Source organism: Erithacus rubecula (assembly GCF_903797595.1).
Source record: "Erithacus rubecula genome assembly, chromosome: 10".
NCBI classification, from domain to species: domain Eukaryota; kingdom Metazoa; phylum Chordata; class Aves; order Passeriformes; family Muscicapidae; genus Erithacus; species Erithacus rubecula.
The window spans coordinates 27,824,522-27,840,711 of record NC_136662.1 but is presented as its reverse complement, the minus strand read 5'-3'; the positions used below and the strand labels follow the sequence as shown (position 1 = coordinate 27,840,711).

The 16,190-nt window shown below is 42.3% G+C and overlaps 1 protein-coding gene across 1 annotated transcript in view; it reads right to left on the bottom strand.

Annotated features, from left to right (window-relative positions):
• ACBD6 (acyl-CoA binding domain containing 6) overlaps nucleotides 1–16,190 on the bottom strand; it is a 78,742-nt gene that overhangs the window by 33,320 nt on the left and 29,232 nt on the right. Inside the window, exons 5-6 of the mRNA XM_079313747.1 lie at nucleotides 11,630–11,735; nucleotides 5,246–5,335 (exon numbers count right to left, since the gene is read on the bottom strand). Of these exons, the coding sequence (XP_079169873.1) occupies nucleotides 5,246–5,335; nucleotides 11,630–11,735 (196 nt within the window). The remainder of the gene's footprint in view (nucleotides 1–5,245; nucleotides 5,336–11,629; nucleotides 11,736–16,190) is intronic.

Below are 16,190 nucleotides of genomic sequence, written 5' to 3'. Positions count from 1 at the left end.
GTCCAGGACAGGGCCCCTCCTGCCTTTATGAGACAGGCTTGTAGTATATTTAGGGAGAAATTGATCCTAGGGACATTAACTGCAAGGGCATGAGGGTGTCCTGTTCTTGTTTAATCTCAGCCAGGTTTAGAGAATGCAGTCTTAATAGCAAGGGACTTTAGCAGCTGGCACACACAAGTGTGTTTGCATCTTACTGGGGAGGGGGAAAGGTGTAGATGGAGCCAGTGGTCCTTGGTCACACAAGTCAAAACATCCACATCAATTTCTCCATCTCCCTAGAGACACAGGATCATGAGAGCATGACTAATGTTTGGTGCAGGAGGCAGGGAAGGGATGCACATTTGCTGAGACTAGCTTAATTTTTAAATATCTATGTGCCTCCAACACAAGACCCTTGCTTTAAAATCCAAATTAAGAATGCTGAAAAGAAAAAAACAAAAGCAGGCATGCGAGCAGGCTTGACTATTCCTTGCTTCTTTTTATGCTCTACAGACACAAGCCTTTGAAGAGTCAGGCAGGAAAACAGAAAAGTCACACAAACACACAAAACCAACAGACCACCAATCTTAGCAATCTTCGACATATCCATAATTTCTACTTCATTTTTAGCTAATGGTGGAAATTAGTCTTTGGACAGTTGATAAAAATCAACCTGTCTCTGCTGGGTTACTACTGTGATCTGTGGCCCAGCAACTACTTCTAGTACAATTGATTTTCCTTTTTGGCAACCAATAGGTCAGTCAATAATAATGTTGTTTGAAAAGGATTGAGTCATGAGGGAGATGAACCCTCCCTGCGATTTATTATGTTTGTATTGTCTTCATTTGAAAAGGTTTTTTTCTTTTTTTTTATCCCCAGACAGTGAAGGTATTAAAAGGGAATGGCTGCTCCATGTTCCACGTCTCCCTGATCACCAATGTTAGGATGCAAATAGAAAAGGGAAGTTGGGAACTGAAAGAAATCCTGGGGAGGCAACCATGCTCCTTCTGTTACTCTAAGTGTCTTAGAAAAAGGAAAAAAACCCAACAATTTAACTCAAAATATGAATATGCTGACAAACAATGCCTCAGTGCATAAAAATGACTGAGCAGCCTTGCATAAATTGGTACAAGATACAAATCCAACACTGGTACAAAAATCAACCCATGCTCTCTGCAGACAGCACAGATACCAGATGCTTTTCACCAAAATTACCATTATATAGAAGTGAATAAAATAAACCTCACATATACTAGCCATAGACTTCTTATCCTGATGATTTTCAGCTCTGAGTTCAAGTTTCCTTCTCAAACACCTGAAGGGTTCATGAGTGACTACTGAGAACTTGCTGACCAGTGGTCTTAGTGCACTGATCTGCACTTTATCAGGGAAGTGAAAAGTCAGGAAATAAAAACTGAAGATCAGTTACAGCTTTTTTCATCCTTTTAGTCATAACTAAAGAAAATTAAAGAAAAATTTCAGCACAGAAAGTTATTACCATAGCATTGATAATTGCACAATGATGCAGTTTGAAAATCATAATATATTTAGATTTGGTTTTAACTCAGCTGCTCCACCTCATAGATATGTACACAGCCCTTAATTATCCTCTGTGTCAAGTGATACATTTCCCTTCACAACTCACAATATTTATGTTAAGACTTGCTCACATGGCTAGATAGGCTTGAAAAGCTTTACCAGAAGAAGCTGAGCTGTTTAGCACCACTCCCAGATAGCTCCCCATACACTCCCAAGGGCATGCCATGAACACATGGATTATTATTTTGGAGTACAGAGTACCCACAAATGAAACAAAATGCACCCACAGGAAGTCCAGGAGGGAAGACTATGGTTTATGTCCCCAAAATACACTAAAGGAGCCCCTCTGAAAGCTGCACCTCACATCCACAAGGTGATCTCCCCATAGAGCAAAGGGGATTTTCTTTGTTGCTCATCCTCTGCAAGGAAAATTTGTGTCTTCTTATGTTTTAAAGCTAGAAATGGATATTATAATCATATTGAAGAGCCCCTTAATAACTCTTATGTTACTAATGTGCTATGCTTAGAATCTTCTACCTTAACATTACGTTACCAACTGCTTTTTGCTCGTTTAGGCAAATGATTCCAGTGAAGGAGGATGTTCTCAGACTGAGCCCCAAGCTTTGGGTATTTCCAGCAGAGCTCCAAACCACCACCTCACCACCCACTTTGACATGGCCCCTGGCACTGGAGATTTAGGTAATTCAATTACACAGATGTCCCCTCTCAACAAAGCAGAGCAGCCTGCTGCCTTTCTGCATCCCCTGCCAATGACAATTGCTCTCCCACCTCTTTTCTAATGTGCTGTTAGGAGCTAATTATGAACAAGCAGGGAATTCAGTGGCTGCAGCTTTTCAGTGACATTAGCAAACCACCCTTTGGACACTGAGGCACCCCTGCTGAAACAAAAATCACAGGCACTGATCACTGCAGTCTGGGGGACTGAAGTGTGTTTGAGCATGCTACAAGAATGAGTAGAGCCAGGAGACCTCTCTTCCTGCTCCTAAAGCTGTCAGTTTATCAGCAAAGAGCTGATAAATAAGTTGACTCCTGCAGACCCTCTTGATCCAGAGACTGCAGTACTTTGACAATAGATAGTATAAAGGTAACTAAAATGAGGAGCAAAAAGATATTAAGGCACATCTAAAGGCACAGTGAACAGGAAAGGCTTGCTCCAGGCCACCCAGCAGATCACCACTGTCACTGCTTTTTTAGGGCAGCTCAATCCTTTAGTACACTGCAAAAGAGCCAAGATGGAAGAACATTTATTAAAAATGTAATGGAAGAGAGCATAAATCTGCCAAGTTAGTTTGACTAACTTTTTAGAAGCATACTAAAACACAGGCAGTTAAAAAAAAATTGGTCTGTAACATTCCTCTCCTTCACTACCTGCTTATAACCCTCATAATGCCTAATTTATTCTTTATCTCTCATGCTGCCTGCATGAAGGTGCTGCTGCAAAACTGAACAAGATAGAAGAATTCCTGAAGACCTGAAGAGGCAGGTGGGATTGTGGAGGCAGCTTGGACAGAGGTGTGAAGGGAACCTTCTCTGCTGGGACCATGTCACCTTGGAAAAACAGCATCACCCATTCACCAAATATCCCCTCACACTGAACCCACTATTCTTTACAGCCTACACATTAACTGATGGTGTCCTTGGTAATGTGTTATAGCAGGTGCTGCAGTGTTTATGGCCTGTTAGGAAGCCAGAATTTCTCCCTCTCTCTTTTTCTTGTGGTTGCTCTTAAAATTTCTCCTGATTTTGCTTTGGATGTGAATGTGAATTCTTCTGAGGTAAAGGTCAAAATAACAAATAAAAAAAAAAAAAAAAGAAAAAAAGAAAAATAAACATTAAGTCACAAAGTCTTGAACTGTTATTGCAATTTCTATATGGTTGAGAATAAAAATGTGTCTGCTTTCTCTGGGCACACCTACGTGCAAACAGAGACCTTTATAAAAAATTCTCCTTTATTACCTTGGTGGGGAAAAACATATCAAAGATTGATTTTTCTTTTTATGGCTATTATTAACCTTTTGTTACTGGCCAAAAATAATCTGGTTAGAAAATGTGCAATGCATCAAAAAGAAAAGAGAAGAATTTAACAGAAAATTAATACTCAGGGGAAAAAAAATATACGATGATTCTCTCATCTGCTTTTTCTTCTGAGACTCAGACTTCACCTCCAAAGGAATGAGAAAAGTGCCAAAGAGATGTTTCAGAGAGAACCCAGAACCATATCCCAGGGTGCCAAGGTGAAGGGAATGGGCATGTGCCTGATTCCACTGCTTCCCAATTTCAATGCAAAGCTGTTCCTGCCTGTAGCCAACACACCACTCACTAGCTCTGGTGATGGAAAGGATGTGCAAAGTCACCCATTTGCACTGGCTTCACTCTATCCCTCTTTTCTGTAAGAAAACCTCCTGATAAAGCCATTACAACTGAAACCCTGGAGACCAAAGCACAAACATACACATCTCACCATCCATCTCACCAGCCACTGCAGGGCTGTGCTTCCTCATACCCATCCCACCAGAAATTCTGCCCAGGAAAAGGCAAAATAGACTTTTTTACAACAATCTGATGTGTGTGTTAATACCAACACAGCTATCTGTAGCTTGTGAATACCACAGCTCTACCCACAAGGCTTCAGACTGCAGCTCTGCTTCATATTCACCTCTTACAAACTCCCAAAGAATTTACTGAAGGCTGCTCAGATCTCACCAGTAAGAGCTCAAAGATTCATCAGCAAAGATGTATCTATGAGGAGAGCTGTGCCAAAAATGCCATGATGGTAAAGAGCAGTCAATCATAATCTGACAGAAATGAGTTGGACAATTATTTATGAATATGACCACATCTACACAGGCCAGCTCTTAATTACAATAAGCTGACAGAACTGGGAGTGTTGCACTGGCAGAATCAGGCTGGCTGGCTGGAGGAAACCACTTGCAAAGTGATTGCTGAACCAGTTTAGGTCAAAACCTGGTCTATTCAGATACCCTAAAACTGGTGCTAGCTAAGCTCAGACATGGGCTGCAAACTCAGTAGCTCAACATTCTGTTAATTTTCCCAGGTTACCTTTTTTGGATGTTCTTATAAGAGAATCCCAGAATGGTATGAGTTGAAAAGGACATTAGAAATCATCTAGTTCTAAACCCCTGCTATGGACAGCAACATCTTCCACTAGATCAGGCTCTGCCCAACCTGGCCTTGAACACTTCCAGGGATGAGGCAGCCACAGTTTCTCTGGGAAACCTGGGCCAATGCCTCACCACCTTCATATGGAAGAATTTTTTTTTCCTAATATCTAATCTAAACCTACTCTCTTTCAGTTTAAGTCATTCCCTCCTGTTTTGTCACTACATGATCTTGTGAACAGTCTCTCTCCATCTTTCTTGTAGGTAGTAAGCTGCAATTAGGTCACCCTGAAACCTTCTCTTTTCCAAGCTGAACAATTCCATTTCTCTCAGCCTCATAGGAGAGGTGCTCCATCCCTCTAATCAACTCTGTGGCCTCCTCTGAACTTGCTCCAACAGTCCATGTCCTTCCTGTGCTGGGGCCCCAGAGCTGGAGTTGGAGTCTCACCAGAATGGAGCAGCTTTTCTGTGACACATACCCTGACTGAACTTGCTGTGGAGTCTTGGAAGAATTCAGTTTCATGGAATCATTTGGTCAGGAGGCTGTATAACCCACCAATGCAATTTACCTCTGTGTTCCTTCTTACCTGGATGTTCACATCAGCAGCATTCTGTAACAGAACTGAAACCAGCTCCTTGTGTCCTCTGTCACATGCCCAGTGGAGCAGAGCCCGGCCCTGAAACAGCCAGGAGAAAATTAACAAAGCAAAAAAAACCCTATGGAAAATCAGTCTTGCTATTAAGTAGTAAGTACCCATACCAAAATTAACACAGCCTTTAAAAAAATACAAAAAAATACTAGTATGCCACTTACTATTACTGGTGCTCTGGACTTAAAATACTAGAAATGTCAAAAGTGACACATAGTTCAATTTTTCATTAATTTGGCACCAAACCCACAAGCCAGCAAAAAATTTAGAGGGGAAAAGCAGCAAAGTATGAAATGCAGGAGCCAGCACATTATTTGTTTTCCTGTATAGATTTAGGATTTTGGCACCTCTGACTTTTCTGGGAGCAATGACTTACACAGCAAGTGTAGGATATTCAATGCTGCCTAAGTCACCTGGATACCAAGTCCCCAAAAGCTCATTTCTCTGGCAGATTTGTAACACTCAACCCTGTAACAGCTGCCCAGAGGCAGTTCCTGCCTCTGTTGAAAGAGAAAATTAAAAGTGGGTGTCTGGACAGGCACCCCTCACTGTCCTCTTTTGGGCAGGCTGCTGCACCTGTAACTCCAGCACCTGTCAAACCTTCAGACTTTTCTTCCCATCCTCTTTCTACAGGTGTCTGCCACCATGGGATGGGATGTAATGGAAGTTCAGATCTTCCTGCATGCCCAAGGGCACGGGAAGTAGCTTAGGATCCCTGAGAAAGGTAACTCAAAGTAGTCTGAGATAGCAAAGAAGAAAACCTTCTACATACACTTAGCAAATCAGCCTTAATGTTCTATCAGTCTCTCCTGATTTAGGACAGCACACAGCACACTTGTAAGGGATTTCTTGGAAATCACCCTGCAGATAACCAGGAATCACCTCCCTCAAGCTGTGACACCATTAGACTGACCTGTGTTTTTCAATATGCCACAAAAAACAGTCACAGACCCTCACAGAAGAAATCATTTAAATTAGCCCATGCCTGTTTATAAATCTCCTGACAAAACAGTGGGGAACAAGGTGAGCAACTCATTTATCTGCTAATGGGAGATGTGAGCCAAATTTCCTGGCCATGGTGCCAGAAAGCAGGAGGGGCAGAAGACTCCTGTGACCAAAGCTCACACTGCTTCTGCTGGATATTCCTGGGCAGGGCAGCAGAGGGAGAGCATGATTTTAAGTCAGGAAATTCACACTTTTTGACCTAGTGAGTAATTAATTTTTGTAACATGTAATTTTAATGTTGCACTAATTAACCTTGCATTAGAATGAATTTTCTGACAGTGACTTTCTATGGAAGCATTGATGACATCCACAGGCCATTTAATGATTCATATTCTTGTACTCAACATTCCTATCAAAGTCCACAAGGGGGAAAGAGTGAAACTTAAAACAATTGGTAAATATGGAGAGATCTTTAATTCATGTTTAGCATCCCTTCACTAATCTCTGGACTGGTAATTACTTAAGACTTAGTATTTCAGTTGGACAAACACCAACATTTTTCAAGCCACAGATGTTTATCGCAAAAGGAATAAATACTTCAACAGATTATTTTAGTGTCTTGATATATGTGTGGAGGAATAATATTGTGATTATTCAAATGTATTGTACAGCTACATGATAAAACAAAGGCAGTTCCATCCTTTATGTCAAAATTAATGCTACAGATTAGGGGCTAAAATATGTTGCTTTGCAATTGTCTCTGGACAAGGAGAATCTTATTTTATTGGTGCTGAACTTGACTGAGACCAATAAAGGAAAACCAACAGCTAATTGTGACAGCTCAGGGGTACCAGAGCACTGGGCAACTGGTTCTGCCCAGGACACTGGCAGGCTGGTTCTTCCACACATGGTGCCTTTTGAACAAGACAATACCCTGAAGCCTGATCATCTACAGTCATTAAAAATCTCCTTGTGCTATTTGCAGGAGTATGGATTTCAGATCCTGGGCCAATTCCACTTTGGGTAATTACACTGTGCTTACCTATATATTTTCTCTGCAACTCTAAATGGATACAATATTTTCTAATTAGTGCCTTAAATGGCCCTGCATTGTAATTGTGCATTATTAAACACCTGACACGTTCCACCCAAGAAATGCCAGCAACATGCTACACCCTCGACATGGGGTGCAAGGGACCTTTGGAGACCTTCTGTGCAAGAGCACACCAGGAAATGTGGAAGGAAAAAAATATCTCCAGAAGAATCTCAACAGACTTATTGCATAACAAAAGGATTACTACAAATTGGGTATTTAAAATGGTTGGACTTGATGATGTTAGAGGTCTTCTTCAACCTCAATGGCTCTATGGAAACTAGATAATATCCACAACTATTTGTAGAGCATCAGGCAAGTTAACAAGAGTCAACAGCTCTAGCTAACATATTCACACAGATCTACAGCCACAAAATCCACTTGTTTCCCATGTCTTTCTTAAACTACATTAATGACAAGATAAGCTTAAAGTGAATGCACAGTCCCAATCTTTGTATAGCAGGGATATTGCCTCTGCATGCTTTAAAAACTCTTTAGTCTGCACAGCTGCTGCTTTATAGCAGCATACAGCATGTGTGTTTAAATAAATGGCAGAAATTTTAAGGGCCACAGATTGAGCTTTCCCAAAACAATTCCCAAATGACTATTTCATTAAACAGTGAGAGGCTCAAAGCAACATGAATCATTTCACATAGGAAAGCACTGCAGCAGTGAGGTCTTGGCTAGATGCAGTCAAGGTACTCCCTCCCTGCAATTCAAACAACAGTTGCTGCAGAAGTTACTTGAGAGGATGCAATTCCACCCCCCCTCCCCCACCTTTGAGGTATTTAATAAAAAAAAAAAAAAAAGCATAAAAATAGCCCCAGTGCACTAACCCTGCCTCTTAAATCTTCTGTGCTCTGCCTGGCTCACCGCTGCCAGCTTGGCCAGCTCCTGCAGCTGTTTCTCAAGCCAACAGCACATCAATTTTGCTCAGCTCCAAGTCACAGGGTGTTCACAAACAAAGCACAGGACAGGGATTTGTCTCCCATACACCGAGTCTGCAGACAAATGGATGGGAATGATTTTCACATCCATTAGCCTAAGCAGAGAAAGGGAAGAACAAAGCCAAAACGAATGGATGTGCTACAGTATAAAGCTACACTTCCAGGCTTGATGTTTGCAGCTGTAAAGGCTGGATAGCAACGAGCCACTCTAACTCGTGGCAAGTGCTCTATGAGCAGTAATTAAGGGAAGAGAGATATCTACAGAATAGCTGCATCCCCCTGTGACAGCAGAAACAGTGAATAGAAGGCCTGTTGTTACAATTACACAGGTAAACTTGACTTGGAAGTCAATCACTTTCAGAGCTCTGAAACATCTGCTAAAGCTTTTCTAATGGGAGAAAGCCTAAAAATCCAGAAGTATGTGACCCTTCTTCAAATCCATTTTCCCCCCTGTCCTTTCCTTGGCAAGCTGGCACTTGCTGTCTGAAAAGCACAAGGATCAGGGACTAAGTGAGCATCCTGTCAGATGCCTTTCAATAAAGTTTTGGCAAGGGCTTAAACACTGCACACAGGTAACATGTTTGTTTACTGAGATTTATTCAACAATTAAAAAACAATTATCTAGCTACAACCTCCACAGCCCTTGGCACAAATTACAAAAGCAACTCATCTCTGCCTTTGAGCAACTCTTGGTTTGTTAGAAGTTGAAGAAATACTATTTTCAAAAAGGCAGCAAGTAAGCCACACTCCCAGGATGTGCCTGGGGTGACTTCACAGCCACAGTCCATTTCTTATTCCATTAGTCCTGCTGACATACACAAGGAAAACAGGTTGCTTTAGTCTGTGCTACTTCTTATGAGTGAATGCAAGTGATTCTGTTGAACTCTGGGCAATTTAGATACAGCAAATGGAAGCTTGTACATGATTACTGTCATTAGGTTCTTTGTTTAATTCTAAATTGAAGTTTATCATGTCCAAACTGTTAGCAGGTATGCTGGCTTGAATGCTGCACATGAAGAGCTTTGCTGGTTCTGGGGAGAAGGCCACTTATGCTTTGGAGTTTCCCAGGGCATTTATTTATACCCCAGAATCTTCTGCTGCGCTTTCTGAAATCCTTTTGCTTTGACTACTTTGGCTCATCCCCACTTTACATTTTTATTCTTGATTTCTCTTCTCCTTTCACTGACTTCTTCCAGGTTTGCACAAAATGGGGGGAGGATACAATTAGATGCAGTGCTACCCTATCACATAAAAATAAAATCTAAACATCCTACAACCCCAGCCAAGTCTTTATTGTCCAAGGAAAGGCTGAGCTGAGTGTCTTTGCAGCTTAGCACAAGCCTATTTGGTGCTTCAGTAGATTTTGTTTTATAAGAAGTTAACTCTTTGTACATACCCTGCTGACATTTTAAATTTATAGGCATTTAAATCAAATGATTGATAGTGTGAATTATGTCCAGAGGCCAGGTGAGGCAGCTTTTGGATTTGGCAGGATGTATTTACACAGTAACACTAAAACAGTTAATAAAAATGACAAGATTATGCTTGTGTACACTTCAAGGAAGGCTCAGTCTGGGTTATCTCTAGTCTAAAATGGGTTCTAAAATTTCAATCAGCCTGATATTGGAAAATAAGCCACTTCCCAGACTGGGAGGATACCAAACAACACTGGCTATGCTTTCAGTTCCATAACATACAATGAAACAACAATTTCTTTCAGATCCTTCCTTTTGGTATGCCATCTTTTTGGTTTTTTGAACATTTGTTGGAGTAAACCAAAATTGCTGAAGCTGTGAGAATTTAATTTATGGGAGAATTTTGCCCTAGTGGGAATCCTCTCACAAGTCCTTCACAGGTAGGCAGATGTTTCTGGCTCCTGCCTGTGCTGAAGTAATCCCATACCCAGCAACAGCCATGTGTTTAATATCCATCACTTAGAAATAGGACTTCTTTTACATCAGGGACTCATGGAGAATTCCCAAAGAGGATGTAATCTGGCAGTTTTTAGTAGTTTAGATACCTCTGCTTCTACAAAATATTTTGATTTTTATAAACAGTATTTTTTCAGCTGAAAATAGGCACATTTGTTACTTGAACAGAAAAGAAAATACAAGCTTCTGAATGCTGCTAACTACAAAGAGTACCTTGCCAGTGGAAACAAGGTAATGCTAACATGCACTTACTGCAAGCAAGTGATCCTAAAACATGAGCTTTTATTAATTAACAGACTCCAGCTGTATTTTCTGTGGGATTGCCCTGGACATCTCCTGTAACCTGTCATCTGCAGGAGGAGGATGGAGCCCAGAAACAGCACTGATGCAATGACTGTGTGGCACATGACAGTTTCAGTTCATTGAATTTATGATGTGAAATTCCAACCCTGATTGTGAACATCCTCCCTCCTCTCCACTGAAAATTAATTCACATGAATTCCTGATTAATAATAAAAGGCCCTGCCATCAGCATTCAGAGCCCCAGCCGGGGCTGTCATGGCTCAGAGGGCAGAAATCTGCTTAGAGCTACAGCAGAACCCAACTGAATTTGCGGCGTCTCAGTCTATGAATGTCTAAGCACTTCATCTGTTCACCAAAACACAACGTGCTGCAAGGAGCTGTGCTCAGCCTGGACCAGGGGCAGGGCTAGGTGGCACTGTGCAAGCAGGGAAACCAAGGTGAAAAACCATCACAGGCCATAACTGCTGAAGGATCAACAGGAAACTGCCCCCACCAGGTGTTTTATCAAAAAAAGGAAGAAGTCAATTCATAGTTTTAGACTGTTTTTTCTTAGGGTTTCTGGCAGTGTCTGAATTACCTCCCTCTGGGGAAATGGTGCTTTGCATTTGATGAGCACAGAAATGCTGGACAATGTCACTGTTTTTCTGAAGGTGGAAAACCAGTGTCATTCATTTCCCCTCCATCTGAGAATGATGAAAAGTTTGTGGCATGTCAGAAATCCTCCTTCAACCTAATAGACTTCATGGAACAAAAAAAGCTGTTTCCCTCACTTCCAACTTGTTTGACCACATTTAGTGTACAAAGAGAGGGAAGGGAGGTATTCAGAAGATCTTATTCTGCAAGTGGCTGCTGTTACTGCTGAAAATAGAACTAAGCTTCTGATCTGACATGCTACAGCCTGAGAATTAGACACCCACACTTACCAGAAATCCAGTGGAAACCTGTTTCCAAACAGATTACTCTGTCTCAATGACCAAGTGTTTGTCCAACTGTTGCAGCACCTTGCTGCAACAATCCTAACCATGGAATTTTAAAAAGGAGTAGCAGTGAATTAATACACAAAACAGATAAAAGATTGATGGTCCTTATCTTTTCTCCATACCTCTTCATCTGTGACATTCACATCCACTTTTTTTGATTGAATGGCTTTGGTTACATAGTCAATGTTGTTTTCTCTGCAGTAATCAAAAATGTTCTTGTCTTCTTCCCTATTCAGGAAACAAAAGCAAAAGAAGCACCATGTTACTGCACAACACAAAGGCTACATGCACATGATACGCTCTAACTTTGTTACAGACATTTCAGTGCCATGATTGGATCAAAATAGGCATCTAGTATCGCACATGCAGAATAATATGTTTTTCCCTACCCTCCCAAGTAGCAGAACCTGCTTCCTAGAAAAACACAAATTGTTTTTATTCCTGTGAAAATGGCACAAGAAATGTATGAAGTTAGCTAGAAAAATCTATGTTTGAGTTCTGGTATAAATCACTGCAATGCCACAGAAGAGAAAAGGCTAAAGCTGCTCTTCTTGTAAGAGCCACTCTGGGTCACACCAAAGCCCCATCCAATGCCATCCATCCCAGAGAGAGGCCACTAAAGTGGCCTGGAGAAAACAGCAGGACAAACAGGACACCTGCAAAACACTCTGTCCCAGGATAAACAAATGCTGGATCCTGGATACGACACCAGCAAGTGCTTGCTTAGAACTGCTTGCAGGCAGAAGTATCAAGTGATGGTGTCACAGGTGCCTGAGTCACACCTATAAGCTCCTCTTACAGCTAAAAGCATTAGTCTGGCTTCAGGAACAGCACAACTTCCATCTTTACATGCCAAACAAACAGAACCTCTAATGAAGTTAAGACCCTTCACAGATTCTTATCAGAATAACACCTTTAGGTGTAAGTTCAGTGAAACCACTGTGCTGCTAGCAGGGAATAAAGAAAAGAGGCCATTGGTTTTCCAGAAGTAAGCCAAAAGCCCACATAATCCTCTCTCTAGTTTCCAGATGAAAACCATGGTTCAAATGAGCCCATCAGCATTGCTATGGGACTTGGCAGCTTCACAAGAGTTAAACACAGAGTCATTGCCTCACATGACATCCCCAGTTTTCAATCACCTTAACTAAAGACCTTCTGGATGTTCAGCAGAACTCAGACTGTCTGACAGTCTCAGTTACTCAGAGAAAAGGGAGTTTGCTGGAGCTGGTCAGACCCAAGTAAGGAGGTGAGTCTGCTGTGGGCAGGAGAAATGCACCAGGGAGATCTGAGAACCAATCTTCTGATGCTAAAAGACAACAGCACTTCTATTCATCTGCATTGCTCTTGAACTCACAGGCTGAGGAACACCAGGAAGGAAAAGTAGAATTGAGATAACATCTGCATTTCTGAGCAATGGCTTACAAACAAAAAGTGACACTCTTTGACCTGTAGTCCCCCCAAAATGAAATGCCAGCAAGGCTATTTCCTATGCTCCCATCAGGGCAGGCAGAGTGCCATAACCCAACTTTGACACTGTGTTTTATTGTTATGCATCCGGCTTACTGAGTTACACTCTGGTGCTTCAGACCTGAAGCATCTGTGTCCTGTGCCAGAAAAAGGTGGGAAAAAACACTGATACTTGCTTTAGCGGCAAATCACTGCTTTTCTCCAAAGAAGTCACCTCCTCTGAAGTGAATTCTCTCACCTTGCTCCCTTGTTCCCTACTCTGTACACAGGCAGTCCCTGCAGAGACACCTGAGCTGCACCTTTCTAGTGAAGAGCTGGGAGCCACACAGCATTTCCCACTCTGTGTTTAGGCCTATGGACATCACAGGAGGCTCCCAGTTTCTTGACCAGTTTGTCATGAACTCATTCACTGGAGGTCTTGCCTGCTCGTTACACACGAACTCCTGGGAAGCAGATCACTGCACACTTTAAATGCAACTACCTTGAATTACAGGAAAAAACAAGAATCTCACAGCAGGATTAGAAAAGGCAAAAGTTTATAGTGCTTGAGATGGAGGTTGACAGACTCATGATGGAGGTCACAAGACATGCCTGCTCCTGCTAACAAGAGCTGATGTGATATGCTGGAAATCCCTCCAGTCCTACCTTGTTAGTCCAACCTCTCCAACACAACCCTGGCTGCTGACAGCAGCCTTTTGGGAGAAGATAGTTTCCAGACTATGCTGGACAGGAACTGGGTTACCCACTGCACAGCCACACCTCTCTCATCTATTAAGATCACTCTTTCTTCCATAACACCAAAGTAAACCCCAGTCCCTTCTCACTAGAGAGGCCCACAACCACCCCCAGTTACTCCTGAGGGATTTTCCATGTCACAACATAAGCTGGGGCTGTGTCCTTCTCTCCCTGGCAGTGATGCCACCTGGTCATTGCACATGCAGCAGAGCCCTGACAGAACTCACAGGGCAGCACCAGAGGTGCCAGCAGGGACGTGGCAGCCATAAAGCATCTAACTGTGCTCCACAGGGAGCATCTGCAGGGGCTATGCCAGCAGAGAGGGCACAGCAACCCTAACCTACCACAACCAGTCCATTTTCCCACCACAGCCTCCAGACAGGATTTTTAAAGTCTTTTCCTGCGGATATTATTGTCTGTAAGGGGAAAATGACCTGACACAGCTATTTGGATATGATTTAGTTTTCTGGAATAACCAACTCTGCAAATGCTCTATATATCCCCATTCCAAAAAGCCACTTTTCTTTCAGAAGTCTCAACAATGGAATTAATCCAGAATACCAATTTCCCCACCTGAAGATAAGGTTTCGGGAAATTTCGTTCTTCTACTCTGCATTCATTTCCCAGTGTTTAAACCATTCCTTTGCTCCTGATGCCCTCCTTAAAAAAATTAAGCATATATTATATCCAACTTTTCCATAAATATTAAAAAAGAGAAACAAGCCCTTTCTGGTCACAATTAGAACATTTTACCTACAAATAAAGTCATATGAAGCTGCACTCCAGATATTTAAAACAATCTGATCCAGCTAAAATCAGGAAGGGAAACTGAGGAAAGAGCTCAGAGGAGTTAAATCCAGATTTTTGGAGGGACCAATACTAGGGAAGACATTCTTCTTGAATGGTGTGAATGAAATAACAGCAAGTTACTGTTACTTGCTGACTCTGCATTGAAAACCACACAGTATAAATAAGAAACCGAGTTTGAAAACCTGGCAACTTGTTTTTTTCCCCTTCCTTTATTTCACATGTGTGTATGTGTACATAATAATATAATATGTGTACTGCTCCCACCCTAGTAGGTACAGGAAAAGAAAAAGGATGTAATGATTTTATCAGATCTGTTCCTAGCAGGAATTTACACTCCTCATACAAACTGGTAAGAGTCAGCAGCAAGGCCCAGAAACTGACAGAAACAGGCAAAAAGCAGACAGAAACACATGAAAAATACAAAAGTGACAGTGCAAAGACATGCTCAGATGATGTTTTGGGGGAGAGAACCCATAGCATTTCCATCAGTATTTTCAGAAAAATCTCAATTTATATATAAACCACAGTATTCAGGACATCTTCAGATGGGAAACACCATGAAACTCAACCTAATGGAGATGTGCACAATAATGCAAAAGCTGTAGCTAAAAGGAAGACTTGAATGCAATTTTATTTCCATGTCAGATCGTTGAGATAAAAAGGAGTCTTCCAGTCAGCAAGCAGCTGACTGTCAGTAAAGGCAGATAGAGTTTTTATATCTATTTCCTGAGGACACACAGAGGTTTCTCTTCTGCCTTGCTGATAGCCCCCAAAGTTATTTCCTTGTGCTCTATCCCATCCTCAGTAAGAGATGGTAACTCTAAGATGAGTTGAAGTGTACCTGTTGCCTGCAAGTAACTCATGAGCAGTTTTGCTGTCCTTCAATAAAAGGACTTGGAAGAACTTAAACCAAGTCATCTCTCCCCAGGCTTACAAGGCTTTGCCAGCCTTCTCCATAGGCTGTCCAAAACACATGTGTTGAGCCAACAGGTTTAGAACAGCTCATGCAAAAGATCTGCTGCTAGTTGATAATTTCCTTCTTACCTGGAGTGCTGTAAAACTCCTTGCTTTCTGAACAGCACCAAAAAGGGCAAAGAAGAGGTTTGAAATTCACATTATTTCACCATTGTGCAGAGAACACCCTGCAGGTTTGCCCTGTCCCCTTCCTCCCCCTGCGCAGGTTACCTCCAGCTCAGGGCAGAGGGCTGAGCCCAGGTTCTACTGTGAGCATCCTCTCTGTCCCCTTTTCCTGGGGCTGCTCCAAGGCACATCCCAGGGGATGTGCTGCCGAGTGGCCGCTAACAGGTGGTTCGCCCTGTGCTGGGCAGGGCGGCGGAGCGGAACGGGACGTGTGCGGGGAGCCGAGAGGAACTCGCAGCGCTCGCTGTTTGTGTCAACGCCCCCGGCCCCCCAAGGGACCCATTTTCACATCATCTATAATTATCTCTTCGCTTTAATCGCCTCGTCACTTCGGAGGCTCTCCTGGGCGCAGGAAGAGGAAAAGCTCATTAACTGAACCTTTTCTCCTCTCTCCAGCCACCCATAGCTTTTAATTGCTTGGTGTTGTTATTATCTATCAGTGCAACTGGGATCATTTTCATAAGAAAGGGTGGTGGGAGGGAGGGAGGCAGGAGCAGGTCCCTGAGGTACGCTCCACAGACAAACCTTTGC